Source organism: Artibeus jamaicensis, unplaced genomic scaffold (assembly GCF_021234435.1).
Source record: "Artibeus jamaicensis isolate MK-2021 breed Jamaican fruit bat unplaced genomic scaffold, CSHL_Jam_final contig_64, whole genome shotgun sequence".
NCBI lineage: Eukaryota > Metazoa > Chordata > Mammalia > Chiroptera > Phyllostomidae > Artibeus > Artibeus jamaicensis.
This window is the reverse complement of record NW_026521911.1, coordinates 1,210,377-1,226,288: the sequence shown is the minus strand read 5'-3', so window position 1 is coordinate 1,226,288 and position 15,912 is coordinate 1,210,377. Positions and strand designations below refer to the sequence as shown.

At 44.3% G+C, this 15,912-nt stretch overlaps 2 protein-coding genes across 2 annotated transcripts in view; both read left to right on the top strand.

The window, feature by feature from the left end:
- CLPB (caseinolytic mitochondrial matrix peptidase chaperone subunit B) overlaps nt 1-3,693 on the top strand; it is a 156,056-nt gene extending 152,363 nt beyond the window's left edge. The window contains exon 17 of the mRNA XM_053670747.1: nt 3,616-3,693. Within this exon, the coding sequence (XP_053526722.1) occupies nt 3,616-3,678 (63 nt within the window). The 3' untranslated portion in view covers nt 3,679-3,693. The remainder of the gene's footprint in view (nt 1-3,615) is intronic.
- Nucleotides 3,694-14,692: 10,999 nt separating this feature from the next.
- On the top strand, nt 14,693-15,874 carry LOC119042111 (uncharacterized). The gene is made up of 2 exons (XM_053670750.1): nt 14,693-15,010; nt 15,206-15,874. The coding sequence occupies exons 1-2, from the start codon at nt 14,919-14,921 to the stop codon at nt 15,807-15,809; spliced, it is 696 nt and encodes a 231-aa protein (XP_053526725.1). The 5' UTR covers nt 14,693-14,918; the 3' UTR covers nt 15,810-15,874.
- The last annotated feature ends 38 nt before the right edge of the window (nt 15,875-15,912 follow it).

Genomic DNA, 15,912 nt, shown 5'->3' with positions numbered 1-15,912 from the left:
TGTGAACCTAAAGCTGCTTTTAAAAACAAAACAAACAAAAAGTTAAACTGCCCTGGCCAGTGTGACTCGGAGCATCGTTTCATACACTGAAGGTCACCGTTTCATCCCCTGGTTAGGGCACACACCTGGGTTGTGGGTTCGATCCCCGGTTGAGGTGTGTGTGTGAGGCAGCCGATCGATGCTCTTTCTCACGTCAGGGTCCGTCCCTCCCTCCCTCCCTCCCTCTCTCTGAATATCAGTGAACATGTCCTTGGATGAGATTTTTTTTTAAGTTAAACTAGTTACATTCTAATAGAGCTGTACCAAAGAAGTCAAGGTTCATGCTTTAACAGTTAAAATTAATTAACTGTGGCTTATCTGGGTGTTCTCAGACACAGAATAGGTACCAAGGAAGCCCTTGCTGGAAGAACAAATCACTCAATGAGCTTCTTATGCCATAATTTTACAATTTGGATTTTTATCTTTGATACTGGGTTGGCCAAAATTCTGTTTAGTTTTTCTCCAAATAAAAGACATATTTTTCATTTTCACTAATAACTTCATTGATTTGGATATTTTGAGTATATCAGCTCTCTCCCACATGGTATAACGTTGATTGTTCTCAATTAATATCTTGATTTGATCGCTATCAACCTCAACTGCTCTACCTGACCATGGAACATCTTCCAGCAAGAAATCTCTACACAAAATCTTGCAAATACTTTTGACATATTCAATTAGAGCACTTTCTCCCTACACTGCACAAATCTTTTTTCGCATTTCAGTTGCATTTTTACTTTTCTTGAAATAATTAAGCATAATATGCCAAAAATGTTGCTTATTTTCTTCCATCTTCAATATTAAAATGGCTACACAAAAATTCACTAATTTTTATTTTTTAAATCCACACTGATATGACAGCTGTCACAATACATACAATCTAACAAAATTGTTTTGAATGAAGGTAAAGACAAACACTAGTAGAACCATTTTATGGAAAAAAAACTTTTTGGCCAACCCAATAGTTTCTTTCCATTACAGTAATTTCTCACCCAGCTGGCTTTCCATGGCAATTAAGTATATAAAATCATTATACTTTCCTGATGACTAAAGCCACCTTAAGTCCTCACAGTATGGCAGTCAGCATCCCAGAGCAATCAGAGTCAGGCAGAACAACACTGTCTTGTATGATCTCGATCTCAGAAGTAGCACACCATTATCTTCACCATGTTCTCTTAATAAAAGTCCCCTGTGGGAAACAGTATGGGGGTTTCTCAAAAAAATTAAAATAGAAGCACCATATGATCCAGTAATTCCTCTTCTGGATATTTATCTAAAGAAAATGGAAACACTAAACTCAAATACACACACACACACACAAGGTGTATCCAGAAAGTACCCAGTCATATACTGTGACAAACAGAGACATGTATTGAAGAAGATGCAAGAAACACTGTACACAGGACAATGATGCTTCAGTCCCCTTCAAACTATACACTGTGGGACCTCACACAGTTCTCCCAATCGCCATCAGCTGCCCTGTCATATTTTCCTGAATCTCACTGATGGTCTGAAATCTCTTCCCTTTCAAAGGGAAAGATATTTGCTTTTAGTTTTAGGAAAAGCCAGAAGTCTCGGGGTGCCAAATCTGGGCTCTAGGGGGGCTGAGTCACCTGGGTAATTTGGTGTTTTGCAAAAAAACTGCACAAGGCATGATGCATGAGTGGGTGTGTTGTCATAATGAAACTGCCAATCACCAGCACCCATAGCTGTGGACTTTTGAATCATCCTAATAGTTTTCATGGAAGAGTGTTCAAGCTGAACACAAAGTTTGTTGCAGATTCATTGCTGTACTTGCTCAGTCATTTTGAATGCGATGGCCACACAGTGCACATACTCAATGGCATCTACTGTCTCCACTGACTAGTCCAGTGAAATCACTGTTTATGCATGCACATTCCAGTCCACTCTCATTGGCTGCCTGATTACATCAATGTCGTGCAAACTGTTCCCATTAAATTAGCAATGGCTGGAGTTTTTCCAGACCTTGTATAAGCATCTCATGTTTTTTGCAGCATTATTTACAATAGCCAATATATGAAAAAAAAGTGCCCATTGATGGATGAATAAAGAAAATATGGTAGGTATATATTCAATAGAATATATTCAATCATAAAAAGAATGGAATCTTGCTATTTGCAACCACATGGGTGGACCTGGAGGGCATTATTCTGGGAGAAATAAGGCTGGGGAAGACAAATACTGTATGATCTCACATGTGGAAGCTAAGGAAAAAAAACATGCTTATAGATGCAAAGAACAGTTTGGTGGTTGCCAAAGGTGAGGGTTGGGGGGGGGGCGAGTGAAATGAGTAAAAGGGATCAAAAAGTACAAACTTTCAGTTATAAATAACTGGATAAAATAATTGGGATGTAATGTAAAAAAAACTTGTAATTATGTGTGGTGATGGATGTTAATTGGGCTTGTAATGATCATTTTGTAATATATACAAATAGTGAATTATTATATGATGTTAACATGTCAATTATACCTCAATACAAAAAATAAGTAAAAATCAAAACACTCCCTTGTCCCAGGGATGGGGGGAGTGAGTCTCTAAATTCATCCCAAACTTCAGAGTAGGAGAATTAAGCTCTACCTTTTAAAGCATCAAAGATTTTTTAATACCTATTTGTAAACTACTACACCTGCCTGGATGCATCATATTGAAAATTTCCAAAAACCAAAGGTACAGAGAAAATCTTGAAAGCAGCATGAGAAAAAAGACACATTATGCAAAGGATCAAAGCACACGTCACACCAGAAACTGCAAGCCAAAAGACAAGAGAAGGACATTTTAAAGTGCTGAAGGAAAAAAACTGTCAACTCAGCATTTTATACCCAGTAAAAATATTTCAAAAATGAATGTGAAATACTTTTTCAGACAAATACAAGCTGAGAGAATTCATTACCATCAGACCTACAATATAAGAAATGTTAAAGGAAGGCAGATTACATCAGAGAGAAATTTGGATCTGCATAAAGTGTTAAGAGAATGAAGGAACCAGCTGCAGCCTGGGAGAAAACATTTGTATCCAGAATATTCTAAGAACACTTAAAACTCAACAATAAGAAACCAGCCTCATTTTAAAATGGGCAAAAGATCTAAACAGGCCCCTCACCAAAGAAGACATACAGATGGCAAATAAGCACATGAAAAGATGCTCCACATCACATGTCATCAGGGAATTGCAAACTAAAACAACAATACAATAACAACTACACACATACCAGAATGACTAAAATCCCAAACACTGACAAAAACTCATTAAAAACATCCAGGTACCTGATACTTCCTACTGTTTAGGTTTTATCAGCATTTTCTCATAATCATAGGGGGACTGACTTGTGGGAAGAGGCAGGGAGTTACCACAGGCCTGGAGCAAAATGGTGAAGGTGCACATCTGCCCTTGCTGGGTTAAGACTACCTCTGGCCTTCTTTGCTTATCAAAATAGAGAAAAAAACACCTGCAGGTTAATAACGCAGGTTAATAAAGAAAAAAACACTTGCAGGTTAATAACGTTAACACTTGCAGGTTAAAAACACTTGCAGGTTAATAATGTTAACACTTGCAGGCGGCAGATGCTCTGTTCTTCCCTGTCTGGAACAGCAGTGCAGTTGGAATCATCCCGTCTTAACGTTTCAACAATCTGCTGTCATTCTCCCATCCTCTGACTTCCGCATGAGCCAGAGAGGTGAGTTGAGTGGGAAACGGGAATCGTTGCCTCTGAACTGTCAGGTCTTTGATGGTAATGCTAATCTTGCATTTCTCCCAGCAATACATTATTGATTTTTGTTTATATTTCTGATAGGAAAGGAGCCCTTTCGACCGTAATAGTCCTATCCTGTGAACATATTCTCCCACTTGCTAAACATTCCTAGTCTGTCTATGTAATCCAGAACTGGGGAGCTCATGGGGAAATGGATTTAAGGACTGGGCTCACAGTGAGGTAGATTACAATCAAAAGTCAATTTATTACTTGACTCCATAAGCCGCCACTTCTAAGTGGTGGACCATGGTACCAACTCCTACTCCAATTAGCCTTACACCCAGTGTCAATGATCCCCAAGGGCAGTTACTCTATTAGTTTCCTAGGGCTTCCATGACAAAGTGCCACAAACTGGATGACTTTAAAAAATAGAAATTTACTCCCATCGTCTAGAGGACAGAAGTCCAAAGTCAGGGCATTGGCAGGGTTGGTTTCTTCTGGAGGCTCTGAAGGAGAATCTATTCCGTGTCTCTTTGACCTTCCGGGGTCACCAGTGATCCTCGATGTTCCTTGTCTTGCAGTTGCATCACTCCAGCCTCTGCCTCCATCCTCACATGATGTTCTCTGTGGGCGTCTGTGGCCACATTTCCCTCTTCTTATAAGGTTGGTCATGGGGGCAGGACCCATACAATCCAGTATGACCTCATGTTAACCTGATTACATCTTCGAAGAACTTATTTCCAAACAAGGTCACCTATTTCACAGGTACCTGGGACAAGGACTTTGACATATCTTTTTGCAAGACACGATCCAACCCATACAATTACCTTGGGAAATGACTGCAGGTCCCATTGGGGAAGGCTATATATAAGGAGTATATAAACAGATATTTATTCATCTTCCTTAAGTGTACTGGTTTTCGCTTCATTCAAGGGAATCTGTGAACTAACCCAGGCCTGGAACTTGGGTGAGAGACCATAATTCCCCATCTTGTCTAAAGTTGGCCCTCTGTTCACCAGTTCCAGAGGATTTTCAGTTTTACAGATCAATTAGGATATCAGTAAACTTCCCATATTCTTTAGTCCCTTCAGTAGTGTCTTCCCCCAACATCCCTAGCTTAAAGAAACCAACTACAAGGATACTTTCCAATGATGTCATCACTCTCATAAAGATATTTCTCAATGCCCTGGTGAAGAGAGTGTCACCTGGGCCCTCTCAGGGGATGGAGGTGGGGGTGGATGAATCACACTTATAAACCTATAAGGAAAGCTGTATAAATCAACAATCCCATCCCTTTAAGTGTTTGCATTCTTTCTGCTACATTATACCAAAGGATTCTTGGCATCTCAATTTCATTTAACTTTATCAATGAGTCTAGGTTTCAGTCAACCAATTGAAAAAAGCAATTAAATCCATTATACACCCACCAGGATGGATAAAATTTAAAGGACTAACATTATTTGATATTGATGAGGATGTGATATAACCAGAAGTCACATACATTATTGGTGGGAGATAAAATGGCACGACCACTTTAGGAAAAGATCTGGTACTTTCTTTCTTTTTAAAATTTTATTACTGATTGATTTTAGAGACAGGGAAAAAACGTTTAAGTGTTGTTCCCCTACAAACCTGCAACCTTAGTGTACCAGGATGGTCTTCTGACCAACTGAGCTACTTGGCCAGGGCTGGTAGTTTCCTACAAAATTAAACATACATCTACCCTATGACCCAACATTTCCAAGAGAAATGAAAACATATATCCACAAAGAAAGAAAGACTTGTACATAAATGTTCATAGCAAAACTATTCATAAAAGTCCAAAAGTAGAACCCAATATCCATTAAGAGAATGGCTAAACAAACTGCAGTATTAGTGTTCTATTGCTGTGTAAAGAGTAACTCCAAACTTAACAGCCTAAAACAATATTCACTTATTGGTTCACAATCCTGTAAGTCAGAATCTAGCCTGGTTCTCATATGCTCAGAACATGGCTAGGTTCTCATCTGCTCAAGACCTCGGTGTCAGCCAGGCTGCATTCCTTTTTGGAGCCCCTGAAGGAGAATTCACTCCAAAGTTTAGTCAGGATTTTTGATGCAGATCCTGGCTCCTGGGGTCCACAGCATTATGGATGAGATGAGACAAATTCACACAGACTACCGAGTCCTGTGGAGGAAAAGGGATGGCATGGCTTCTCTCTCAAGAGGAGAAAAAGCCTCAGAGCACCTCAGCCACCCTCTCAAGAGGAGAACGCCTGGACCCTTGCTTTGACAGGTTTTTATTGAGTTCAATTTGCACAGGAATATAGGGTGTATACGTAAAGCTCGTCAATCTTTGTCAAATAGAAATGATTAAACAATAGATAACATTCAAAGAACTCTGAAAGCTTATTCTGAGTCAGGGTCAGATAGTCAAAAGGCCATAAAACTTTGGGGAACAAACTCACTTCCTGCTTGGACCCTTATCATTTAAATGGAGGGTATTAGCAAAGTAGATTTCATAGGATTTTATGCATTCTTTCTTAGGCATGATTGCCCTAGGGAACCTGCCCTTTCCAGCAGAGGGTGGCACCCACCTCCAGCATTGTTTCAAGCTCAAGTCATTGTTTCTGGCTTAAGTCAGGCAGGGGAAGTAAGGCAGCCAAGAGATTAGGAGACTTCTTGCAGACAGAATGAGGACTCAGGCTATGTCACAGCCAAGGGGTGAGGGTTTATCACCACCTTTTTCTATAGTCCCCCAAGTCCTTCCCTCAGGGCCCCTTCATGACGATGCCTGTCTTAGGTTGTCCCTCTTTTGAGGAATCTTACTTGTCATTGGCTAACCAGTCATCCGCCCAGGACCAAGTAGGGTGAAGAGAAAGGGGGCAGAGGTGGCTCTCCTACAAGGAAGATAAGCTTTGTCTTCTAAGTGGCCTATGGTCCCAAGGTCCTTTACTCAGCCTTAGCCACGAGGGATTACAGCTTCTGAAACCAGGGAGGACAGTTCCCAACAATTTTAGCTGAATTCTGTTCCTTGTGGTTGTAGGACTGAGATCCTGTTTTCTTACTGACTCTCAACTGGAAGTCACTCTCAGCTCCTAGATGTCACCGGCATTCTTTGCCTCTTGGCCCCACCAACCTAATAATGAAAAATCTTCTTCCTGTTGAGTTTCTCATGCTTCAAATCTCTGTGGCTTTACTGTTCTGACCTCTTGACCTAAAGGTAAAGGGTTCATGTCGTTAGGTCAGATCCACCCAAATAACTTCCCTTTTAAAAGCCATCTGTGCTATATGACATAACCTAATCAGAAGAGTGCACTTCCCTCATATTCACCAGACCAGAGAGTGTACAGGGCATATATATACACCAGGGGACAGAAATCTTGGGAGACATCTTAAAATTCTGCCTATGCAGGTAGCAATATAATGAGCAATAAAAAGGAATGAACTGTTGATACACACAACATAAATGAATCTCAGAAACATGCTGAGTAAAAGAAGGCTCACACCAAGATTGCCCAAAAGACATCAAGAACATTGATCTATAGTGGAAAAGAATCAGAAGAGTTGTTACTTCTGAAGGAGCAGATGTTAGTGTTGATTTGGGAAAGGCATGACAGAAGTTTCTGGAATGATGGAAAGGGATTGGATCACACAGGTGTATGCATATGTCAGAATCACTGAAGTGTACCCTTAAGATTTATGCACTTCACTGTATGAAAGTTTTGCCTAAAATTAAATAATATTTTTCTCTACTTAATGATATGCACACTGAAGTATTAGGGGCCAAGTGTAAAGATGTCTGCCACTTACTGTAAATGCATCAAAAACACAATGGATTGACATGAATAAAAGAATGAATAAGTGAATGGATATGTGATAAAGTGAATATAATCCCATGTTATTATAGACTCTAGGGAAAAATTAAGTCATTCTTTTTTTTTAAGATTTTATTTATTTTTAGACAGAGGGGAAATGAGGGAGAAAGAGAGGGAGAGAAACCTCAACGTGTGGTTGCCTCTCACCCCCCACTAAGGACCTGGCCCACAAACCAGGCACATGCCCTGACTGGGAATCAAACTGGTGACCCTTTGCTTCACAGTCGGGTGCTCAGTCCACTGAGCCACACCAGCCAGGGCTCGTTCTTTTAAAGGAAGCAATGAGAACTCCCAGCTATGAACTGACACAGGGAGTCCAGGCTCCCTGGTAGTGTCCTCACACTGATCAGTTCAGACCAATTTTAAATTATGTTCCTTCTCGCTGGTCCAGCACCCTTGGAAGCCATTTCTACATGTAAACTTTATTAATATAAAATTGAAAAATCCTTTAATTCTTCTAGTGGGAAAGCCTTCTTGGAATTTGACCCTTGACCTCCTATTTGACCCTGAGGAATGTTGGGGCCTGATTCTAGTTATGAGCGTGGAGACAAGTCAGTGGGAGGAAGCAGGAGGAGGCTTGGCTTCCTTTTACCAGATAATTCCCCACGGGAAAGGCTTTACACAGTCTTCAAACAAGAGAGAGGCAATCCCATTAGAAAGGGAGAGGGGGCTATAGTAGCAGGCTATTTTCAGGAGCAGGTTGGGGCTGTGACAGAGATGGCTAACTGCCAGCTGTGGTAGACAGCTCTTGATGTGACTCCCAGTGATCCCTGCCTCTGATGCCCCTCTCCTTGAATGAGGGCAGGGCTAGTAACTTATTTCTAAACAACAGAATATGGCAAAAGTGATAGAATGTTATTCCTGAGGCTAGGTTATAAACAACTGACTTCTGTCTTGCTGACATTCCCGCTGGCCCTCGTGTGCGTGGCTTGGTGGAGAGGCCCACGTGGCCAGAAACTGAAGGCAACCTCTGGCCAGCATCTGGTAAGGACTGAGCGCTTCAGTCCAGCAGCCATGGAGGAACTGATTCCTGGAAACAACCATGTGAGTGAGCCTGGAATCAGTCTCTTCTTAGCCAAGATTTCATTTGAGGCTGCAGATCAAGCACCTTGATTGTGGCCTTGTGAGAAGCCCTGAAGCAGAAGACCCAGGTAAGCCATGCCCAGATTCCTAACCCACAGAAACTATGAGATTTACTTTGTTTACCCCATCGTTATTGTGGATTGTCCCTATGTGCCCCCAACATGACCCTAACTCATAAAAGGCTTGGGGCTCTCTTAGCCATTGAAATCCTCATTTATCACCACCCCAGCACACCCCTCCTCCAAACAATTATCTCTCCCATGGGAGCACACCTTGACTTTGAGGTTTAACCTCTTTCATTCTCTCTTTAAGCGTTCCTTACCTCCTCACAATCCTTGCATTCCTTATTCTCCTTATGTTGATCTCTAATAGTCCTTCAAGACTATGCTTCTAATAGACACTTCATTCCAGGTGACCACTGGTGATAAATTGATGAGCTGTTTTTGCCACTGAATGCCTCTGCATCTCTGGATTTTCACTGCCTTCAATCCCAATCAAGTCACATAACTATTCCCAGATTGCAGCCAGTTGTCTGAGAGTCCCATGTACCCATCCAGGCTAGTCCCAGTTTCTACATCAGAGTCATAAGACATAAAAAACAGAAACCAATTCCAACCTATTTAAGCAGAAAATAGTTTTATTAAATACATTAAATTCATAAAACATATTAAATATCTCAGAGAGTTGCTGGAATGACTGGAGGACAAGACACAGAGCCACATGCCTAGAAACGATGCCCTCAATTAAGCTGCACTGTGGTCTCCATGAGGACACACCTGCCCCTTGCACAGTTAACGTGGTTGGCACTCAACCCACAATGCTGCCAAAACCAAGCTCTGCAGGGACCCGAGATACCTAGAACTAGATCTCACGGCAACCTCCCTTCTCTGGAGAGAATTCTTATAGTCCCTGTGTTCTTACTGCCTCAGTACAGATTCCCCAGCTAGACTGTGATCGGTGTACACCGCTGGCTGACACTAGGTCAAGAGTCTGCATCTCAGTTGTGAGGGAAGTTCAAAATGCAGATTTCCGGTATCTATCACGTGGGGAATTCCCCTAACTCAGAAAGTAGCTTCAGACGCCAGATACCAAAAGGAGAAGAATACCATATTTTGCATGTATGATGCACACTTTTTGCCAAAAATTTTGAGGGAAAAATAAGATGTGCACTATACATGGGTATAATGATTACATACCATGTGTATAACAATGGGGATAGTAAACCAAATAAACAAGTGTTGAGGGGTTGTGGAGGAAAGGGAACCCTACTGCACTGTTGGTGGGAATGTAAACTTCTGCAGCCACTGTGGAAAACAGTGTGGGATTTCCTCAGAAAACTAAAAATGAAACTGCCTTTTGACCCAGACAATACCACTGCTGGGATTATACCCTAAGAACCCTGAAACACCAATTCAAAAGAACCTATGCATTCCAGCGTTCATAGCAGCATAATTTACAATAGCCAATGCTAGAAACAACCAAAGCGCCCATCAGTAAATGAATGGATCAAAAAACTATGGTCCATTGACATGATGGAATGTCTTTCTGTGCAGCAGAAAGACAGAAGGAGCCCCTACCCTTTTCAGCAACATGGATGGAAACGGAGAGCATTATTGCTCAGTGAAATAAGCCAGGTGGTGAAAGACAAATACTGTATGATGTCACCTATAAGTGGAACCTAATCAACAAAACAAACAAACAAGCAAAATAATCCAGACACATTGAAATTAAGAACAAACTGACAGTAACCATAGGGGAGGTAGGAGGGTATATTGTGGGAAAATAAGGGAAGGATTGTCAAGAAACATGCATAAAGGACACATGGGCCCTGGCTGGTGTAGCTCAGTGGGTTGAGCCCCTGCCTGTGAACCACAGGGTCACTGGTTCAATTCTAAGTCAGGGCACATGCCTGGGTTGCAGGCCAGGTCCCCAGTACAGGGCATGTGAGAGGCAACCATACACTGATGTTTCTCTCCCTCTCTTTCTCCCTCTCTTCCCCTCTAAAAATAAATAAATAAGTTTTTTTTTTAAAAAAGATACCTGGACAAAGCCAAAGAAGGGAAGGATTGAGGTGGGAGGTTGGGATGACTGGGGTTGTGGGGGAGTGGTGGGGCAAATGGAGACAACTGTATTTGAACAACAATAAAAAATATTTTAGATTTTTTTAATTTTTATTTATTTATTTTTAGAGAGAGGGGAGGGAGGGAGAAAGAGAGGAAGAGAAACACCAACTGGTTGCCTCTTGCACACCCCCAACTGGGGTCCTGGCCAGCAACCCAGGCATGTGCTCTGACCGGGAATTGAACCAGTAACCCTTTGGTTCACAGGCCAATGCTCAGTACACTCAGCTACACCAGCCAGGGCTAAAAGAAGTATTTTTTTAAAGTGGGTATAATAATCCCCTGTATAAAGTGCACAAAACTGAAGGTGTACATTATACACAGCAAAATATGGTCAATGTCAACTTTTGGTTGCTGTCAGGCCTGGCTGCCAAGAAAGACAGGGAGATTCACACTTCCCTAACTCCTCTAGATCTTCCCAAATTTCATTTCACCTGTCAGACACTCACTATTTCCTAATCAATGCATTCACTGTAGGATGTGGCAGAGAACTTGGCTGTGGCCGCAAAGCATATGATTACTATCCTCCTATTGCAACTTCAGATTGCCAGCCATAGGCAGAGATTTCCTTACCAGAGTCACGTGCAAATCGGCATGCCGCTCCTCGTCCGCTCATCCCCGCCTGGAAGCACTTTCCTGAGGCTGCCGAATGTGGACAGTGTACTCCAATATTTTACCATTTTTCTCTTTGAACTTGTGAAGTTGCAACTAGAGGGCAAGGGGGAAAGTTGAGGTCAAGTTCTAAGAGACAACATGCAGTAGTATTCCCAGCTACTTCATTATTTCCTAACAAGGACACTTCATTTCCAGGCTCAGAAAGGACAGAGTCTCACTGCACCCCACGCTACATCCATCAGGGCCAGTTCCATATTTTAGGGTCTGTCATTTGCATGACTATGTACCTTATACCAATTTTTTATTTGAATCTCTTTGTTTGGAAGTAACAGAAATCCAACTTGAAGTCAATTAAACATAAAGAAAAACTGTATTGGAAAAATACAATTAGAATAAACTTCAAAAAAAGAAGAAAAATGTATTGGATCACAAAATCTGTTAAAGGGATTAACAACTGATTTGTAAAAAGAATAAGAATGTCTAGCCCTGACTGATGTGGCTCAGTAGATTGAGTGTCAGCCTGTGAACCAAAGGGTCACTGATTCAATTCCCAGTCAGGGCACATGCCTGGGTTGCAGGCCATGTCCTCAGTAGGAGGCATGCAGGAGGCAACCACACATTGATGTTTCTCCCCCTCTCTTTCTCCCTCCCTTCCCCTCTCTCTAAAAATAAATCAATAAAATCTTAAATTAAAAAAAAGAATGTCTAAGGGATAATTTAAAGTGGCTCTTAAATTTTAACATGAGTCTCTATATCTTCTGCCTCAACATTGTACTCATTATTTTTCTTCATTACAGACAACCTCCCGTCTTTTAATGACAGGGGACATGGTTGCAAACTTTTCCTGAATTTTACACTTATAGTTTTCACCATTCCAAAGAGAATAACTTGTTCCTCAATTTGAGTAAGAAAAAATTTACTAAGGATTTTATTGGTCTGTCTTTGCACAGGTACTCACTCACACGTGGACAGTTGGAGCCGAGGGTAGGCTTATGTGAGAACAATGGCTCCCTGGGTAGCTGTGTGGACGGAGGAGACAGTTCCCAACAGAAAAGTTGTGCTGGGCTGGCCACACCATAGATGTCCACTCTGGCAGCCCGTAGGCAGGTCTCTTCCCACATACAATAACTTGAACAAGCTAGCCAATGTATGATATGGTCAGCAGGGTCAAACCTTCCCCCCTCTGTTTTTTTTTTTATAAAGGAGTAAGCTCACCTTGCTTCCTAGATGCCATTCTCTTTACCAGACAACTGAAACATTCTGGACAGACCCTCCCTATAGATGAGAGCCCGTGTGCTCACTGGATTGGGAGACCCTTAAAGAAAGCACCCATGTATCCCCGTGCAACCAGTGCCCCATGAAGTTCCGTCACAGATCAGACATTCAAAAAATAATTGTACAGCCAAATGAAGGTCTTTCCTCATTCTTCAGGGATCCCTGAGGGCTGAACATTTTTGGTCCTGGAGAGCCCTAAAATTAGAAGCTAAAAACAAAAATCAAGATTAGTTGAAGGCTGGGTAACCTAAGGTATTAGAGGGAAGAAAAAAAGGTCAACAGATGTTGTTCCAGGAACAGAAAGAACAAGACTATGGGTCCTGATAAACAGGTTGAGAGAATATACAGTTAACATGCTTGCCTCCAAGCCACCTTAGACCAGAAGGTCCTAGCAGGAAAGAATAGGGATCTGAGAATAGGAGTGGGGGGTGGAGGTGTGGTATTCTGCTTATGAAGTTGGTAGATAGATGGGATTGAGAGAAGTTCAAGGGTCCTTAAGCAAGACCAGACGATGTGTTAACTTTTCACTATAGATAAGCTCCACCTCTTAATAGAAGTTAGATGTGGGCCCTGGCTGTTGTGGCTCAGTGGACTGAGTGCCAGCCTGCAGCCTGCGAACCAAGAGGTCACCTGGTAGATTCCCAGTCAGGCACGTGCCTGGGTTGCAGGCCGGTCCTGGTGGGGGATGCACAAGAGGCAACCATGCATTGCTGTTTCTCTCCCTCTCTTTCCCCTTCCCTCTCCCTCTCTCTACAAAAATAAATAAATAAAATATTTTTTAAAAAAGAAGTTAGACATGGATGTCTGATCAAGTTTGGCTTCCAATCATAGTTGTACAATGATGACACTGGAAACATTCTTCAAAGCGTGAGAGGATGCATTTCAGTGATGGGGAGAAGCCATGGCTCCATGCTCTCCCCTTGCAGGACAGAAGGACTGACAAGGGGTGCGCTAGATTAATAAATCAACATGGTGACCACACCCCTGAGCCCAGGAGATCCTTGCTCAGAGTTCTGAAGGAAGGCTAAGACAGGGCTGCTCGTAGAAGTAAGGTGGTGGTCCCAGGCTACCACTTTTTAAAAGACCACAAGCAGGAAGAGCTCTCCAGCACATGGGTCTTTCCTCATCCATTCTCACGGGTGCTTCCACTATCCAGGCTCACAGATTAAGTCAATGTCAGAGCTGGCATCAGAGCAGAAGAAAAAGCAGAGTCCTTACCATACTCTTCCCAAGGTTTCTTTTTGCATTGCTGCTCTGTGTGGGCCGGGGACGTGGAGGGGGGCATGAGGTGGGGGGATACTCCCACCCCAACACATGGCCCACTGTTTTTACTTCCACTCTTCCTACGGGACCTCTCTTTGGGCCTCAGTGTCTTCATCTGCAAAAATTAAGGGGTCAGGATGGGCAACTGTATAGGACCTAAGAGCTTTGGAAACCTTCAGGGAAGAGGTGAAGCTTCCAGGCAGAGAATATGTGATGTGTTCCGATCACATATTCAAGTATCACATGTAACAGGTCAGGGAAGCCTGGCCACTGTGTGCTCTGGGTCTGGCCTCACAGGGCTCGGTCACTTGGTGATGGGGACAAGTTGAGGTGTGTGTGTGAGGGGCAGTAGCTACTTTATTTATGTGTTTACTATGTGCCAGGCACTATTCAGAGTGCAGGCTTGGATTTGATCCTGGGGACAATGGGAGCCATGGGAGGTGGAAGGAGGGCAGCATCTGATTTCCCAACTCCGAGACAGCCCTCCAGAGCTCCCTGCACAGGGTGCGTCAAGGGAGAGGGGTGAACCTCACATCTGTGGGAGAACTTTTTGAAGCTGTTTTACTGTCAGTTTTAGACCTAAAAAAGGTAATCAGTGAAAACACCTCGAAGAACCCTGAGGCATGGAGGAGTCCTTCTGTGAAGCAAAGAATAGGTGGCCAAAGAAGTGGATGATCTGAGGGTGCCCTGCTCCCCACTGAGCTAGTAAACTGGGGGGTGTATTCTGGAAGCCCCCTTCCCATTCCCAAGCACTGCGGTAATAAGGGTGCCCCTCCCCTGGCTTCTTGCTGGGTGTCTACTCCCCCATCTGCAGGACCAGTCAAGATCTCGGCAGAGGAAACTGGGGACTGGGCGGGGAAGCTGTCCAATCCAGCTCAGGTGAGCTGCTGCGGCAGAAGAGTTCTCGGTTTCGTTCTCCTGGAAAGGACTCTAAGTCCCATCGTCCCACAGCGTAGATGCCAGTGCCTGAGTCCCCCGAGGGCCAGGTCCAGACTGAGTCGCGGTGGTTTTCCTGGAGAAGAAAAGATTCTCTGGAGAAAGAAGGGAGGTAAGAGGCTGAGGGAGAGTAAGGGTGTCACCCCGTTACCCCCCGTCCTGGCGTTCACCACGCACACTCCGCGGTAGGCGCTGGGAACCAGAGGGTCCATCCGATGGCGGCGGGGCGGAGGACTGAGCCAGGACGCTTGGGAAGGGGCGAGGCGGCGCGGGTCCGAAGAGTCAGAACAAGGTCGCATGCCTTTAGGACAAGTCCGAAGGAGAGCGGGACCCCGGCCGGGCGCCTGCAGCTCAGTCCTTCTGCCCAGCGCGGGGCCTCCGCGGCCCCAGGCTCTGTCTCCCTGCCCCTCGGCCTCCGCTCCTCCGCCGCGTCGGGCCCCGGCCTCGTTTTCCGAGACCGTCCTCCGTTTGCGTCCGCATCACTCTCCCCGTTCTGTCTGGTCTCCAGCACAACCCTGGTTTCCGTCCATGCCTCGTCCTTGCGCCTTCCCCGTCTCTACGCCGCCTCCCTCCCTTCCTCTGTCCCTCTGTCTCCGCCTTGTCGCTGTCGCCACCCCGATTTTCTCAAATCCATGTTTCACCCTCTTCTCCATCTTTGCCCCGGTCTGCAGTCCCCCTTTCCCGTCCGCGTCTTGTCCTCGTCTCCGTCCTCGTCCCCACCCGCGCACCGGCGCCCGCCTCGTCCCTTCCTCTTCTGTCCCCGTCTCTGTCGCCTCTCCTCACCCACGGCCCCGTCCCGGGCCCCGTCTCTTCCCCGGCCCCGTCTCCATCCCCCACCACCGGGCTGCCGCCCCGATCCCCGCGGGGACGTAACCCTGCTGGGGGCGGGGCCGAGGGCCGGACCAGAATAACTCGGTTATCGGGACGAATCGAATTAACTTCTCCACGTGAGCGCCGCCGGGCCCCTCTCCCCTCCCTTCTGCGGGGCCGCAGGTGGGGAAGCGGGGGAAAGGG

Coding starts and splice junctions, on each gene's coding strand:
- LOC119042111 (XM_053670750.1), top strand. CDS start 14,919: ATGCCAGTGCCTGAGTCCCCCGAGGGCCAGGTCCAGACTGAGTCGCGG. Junction 15,011..15,205: donor TCTCTGGAGAAAGAAGGGAG/GTAAGAGGCTGA, acceptor GCATGCCTTTAG/GACAAGTCCGAAGGAGAGCG.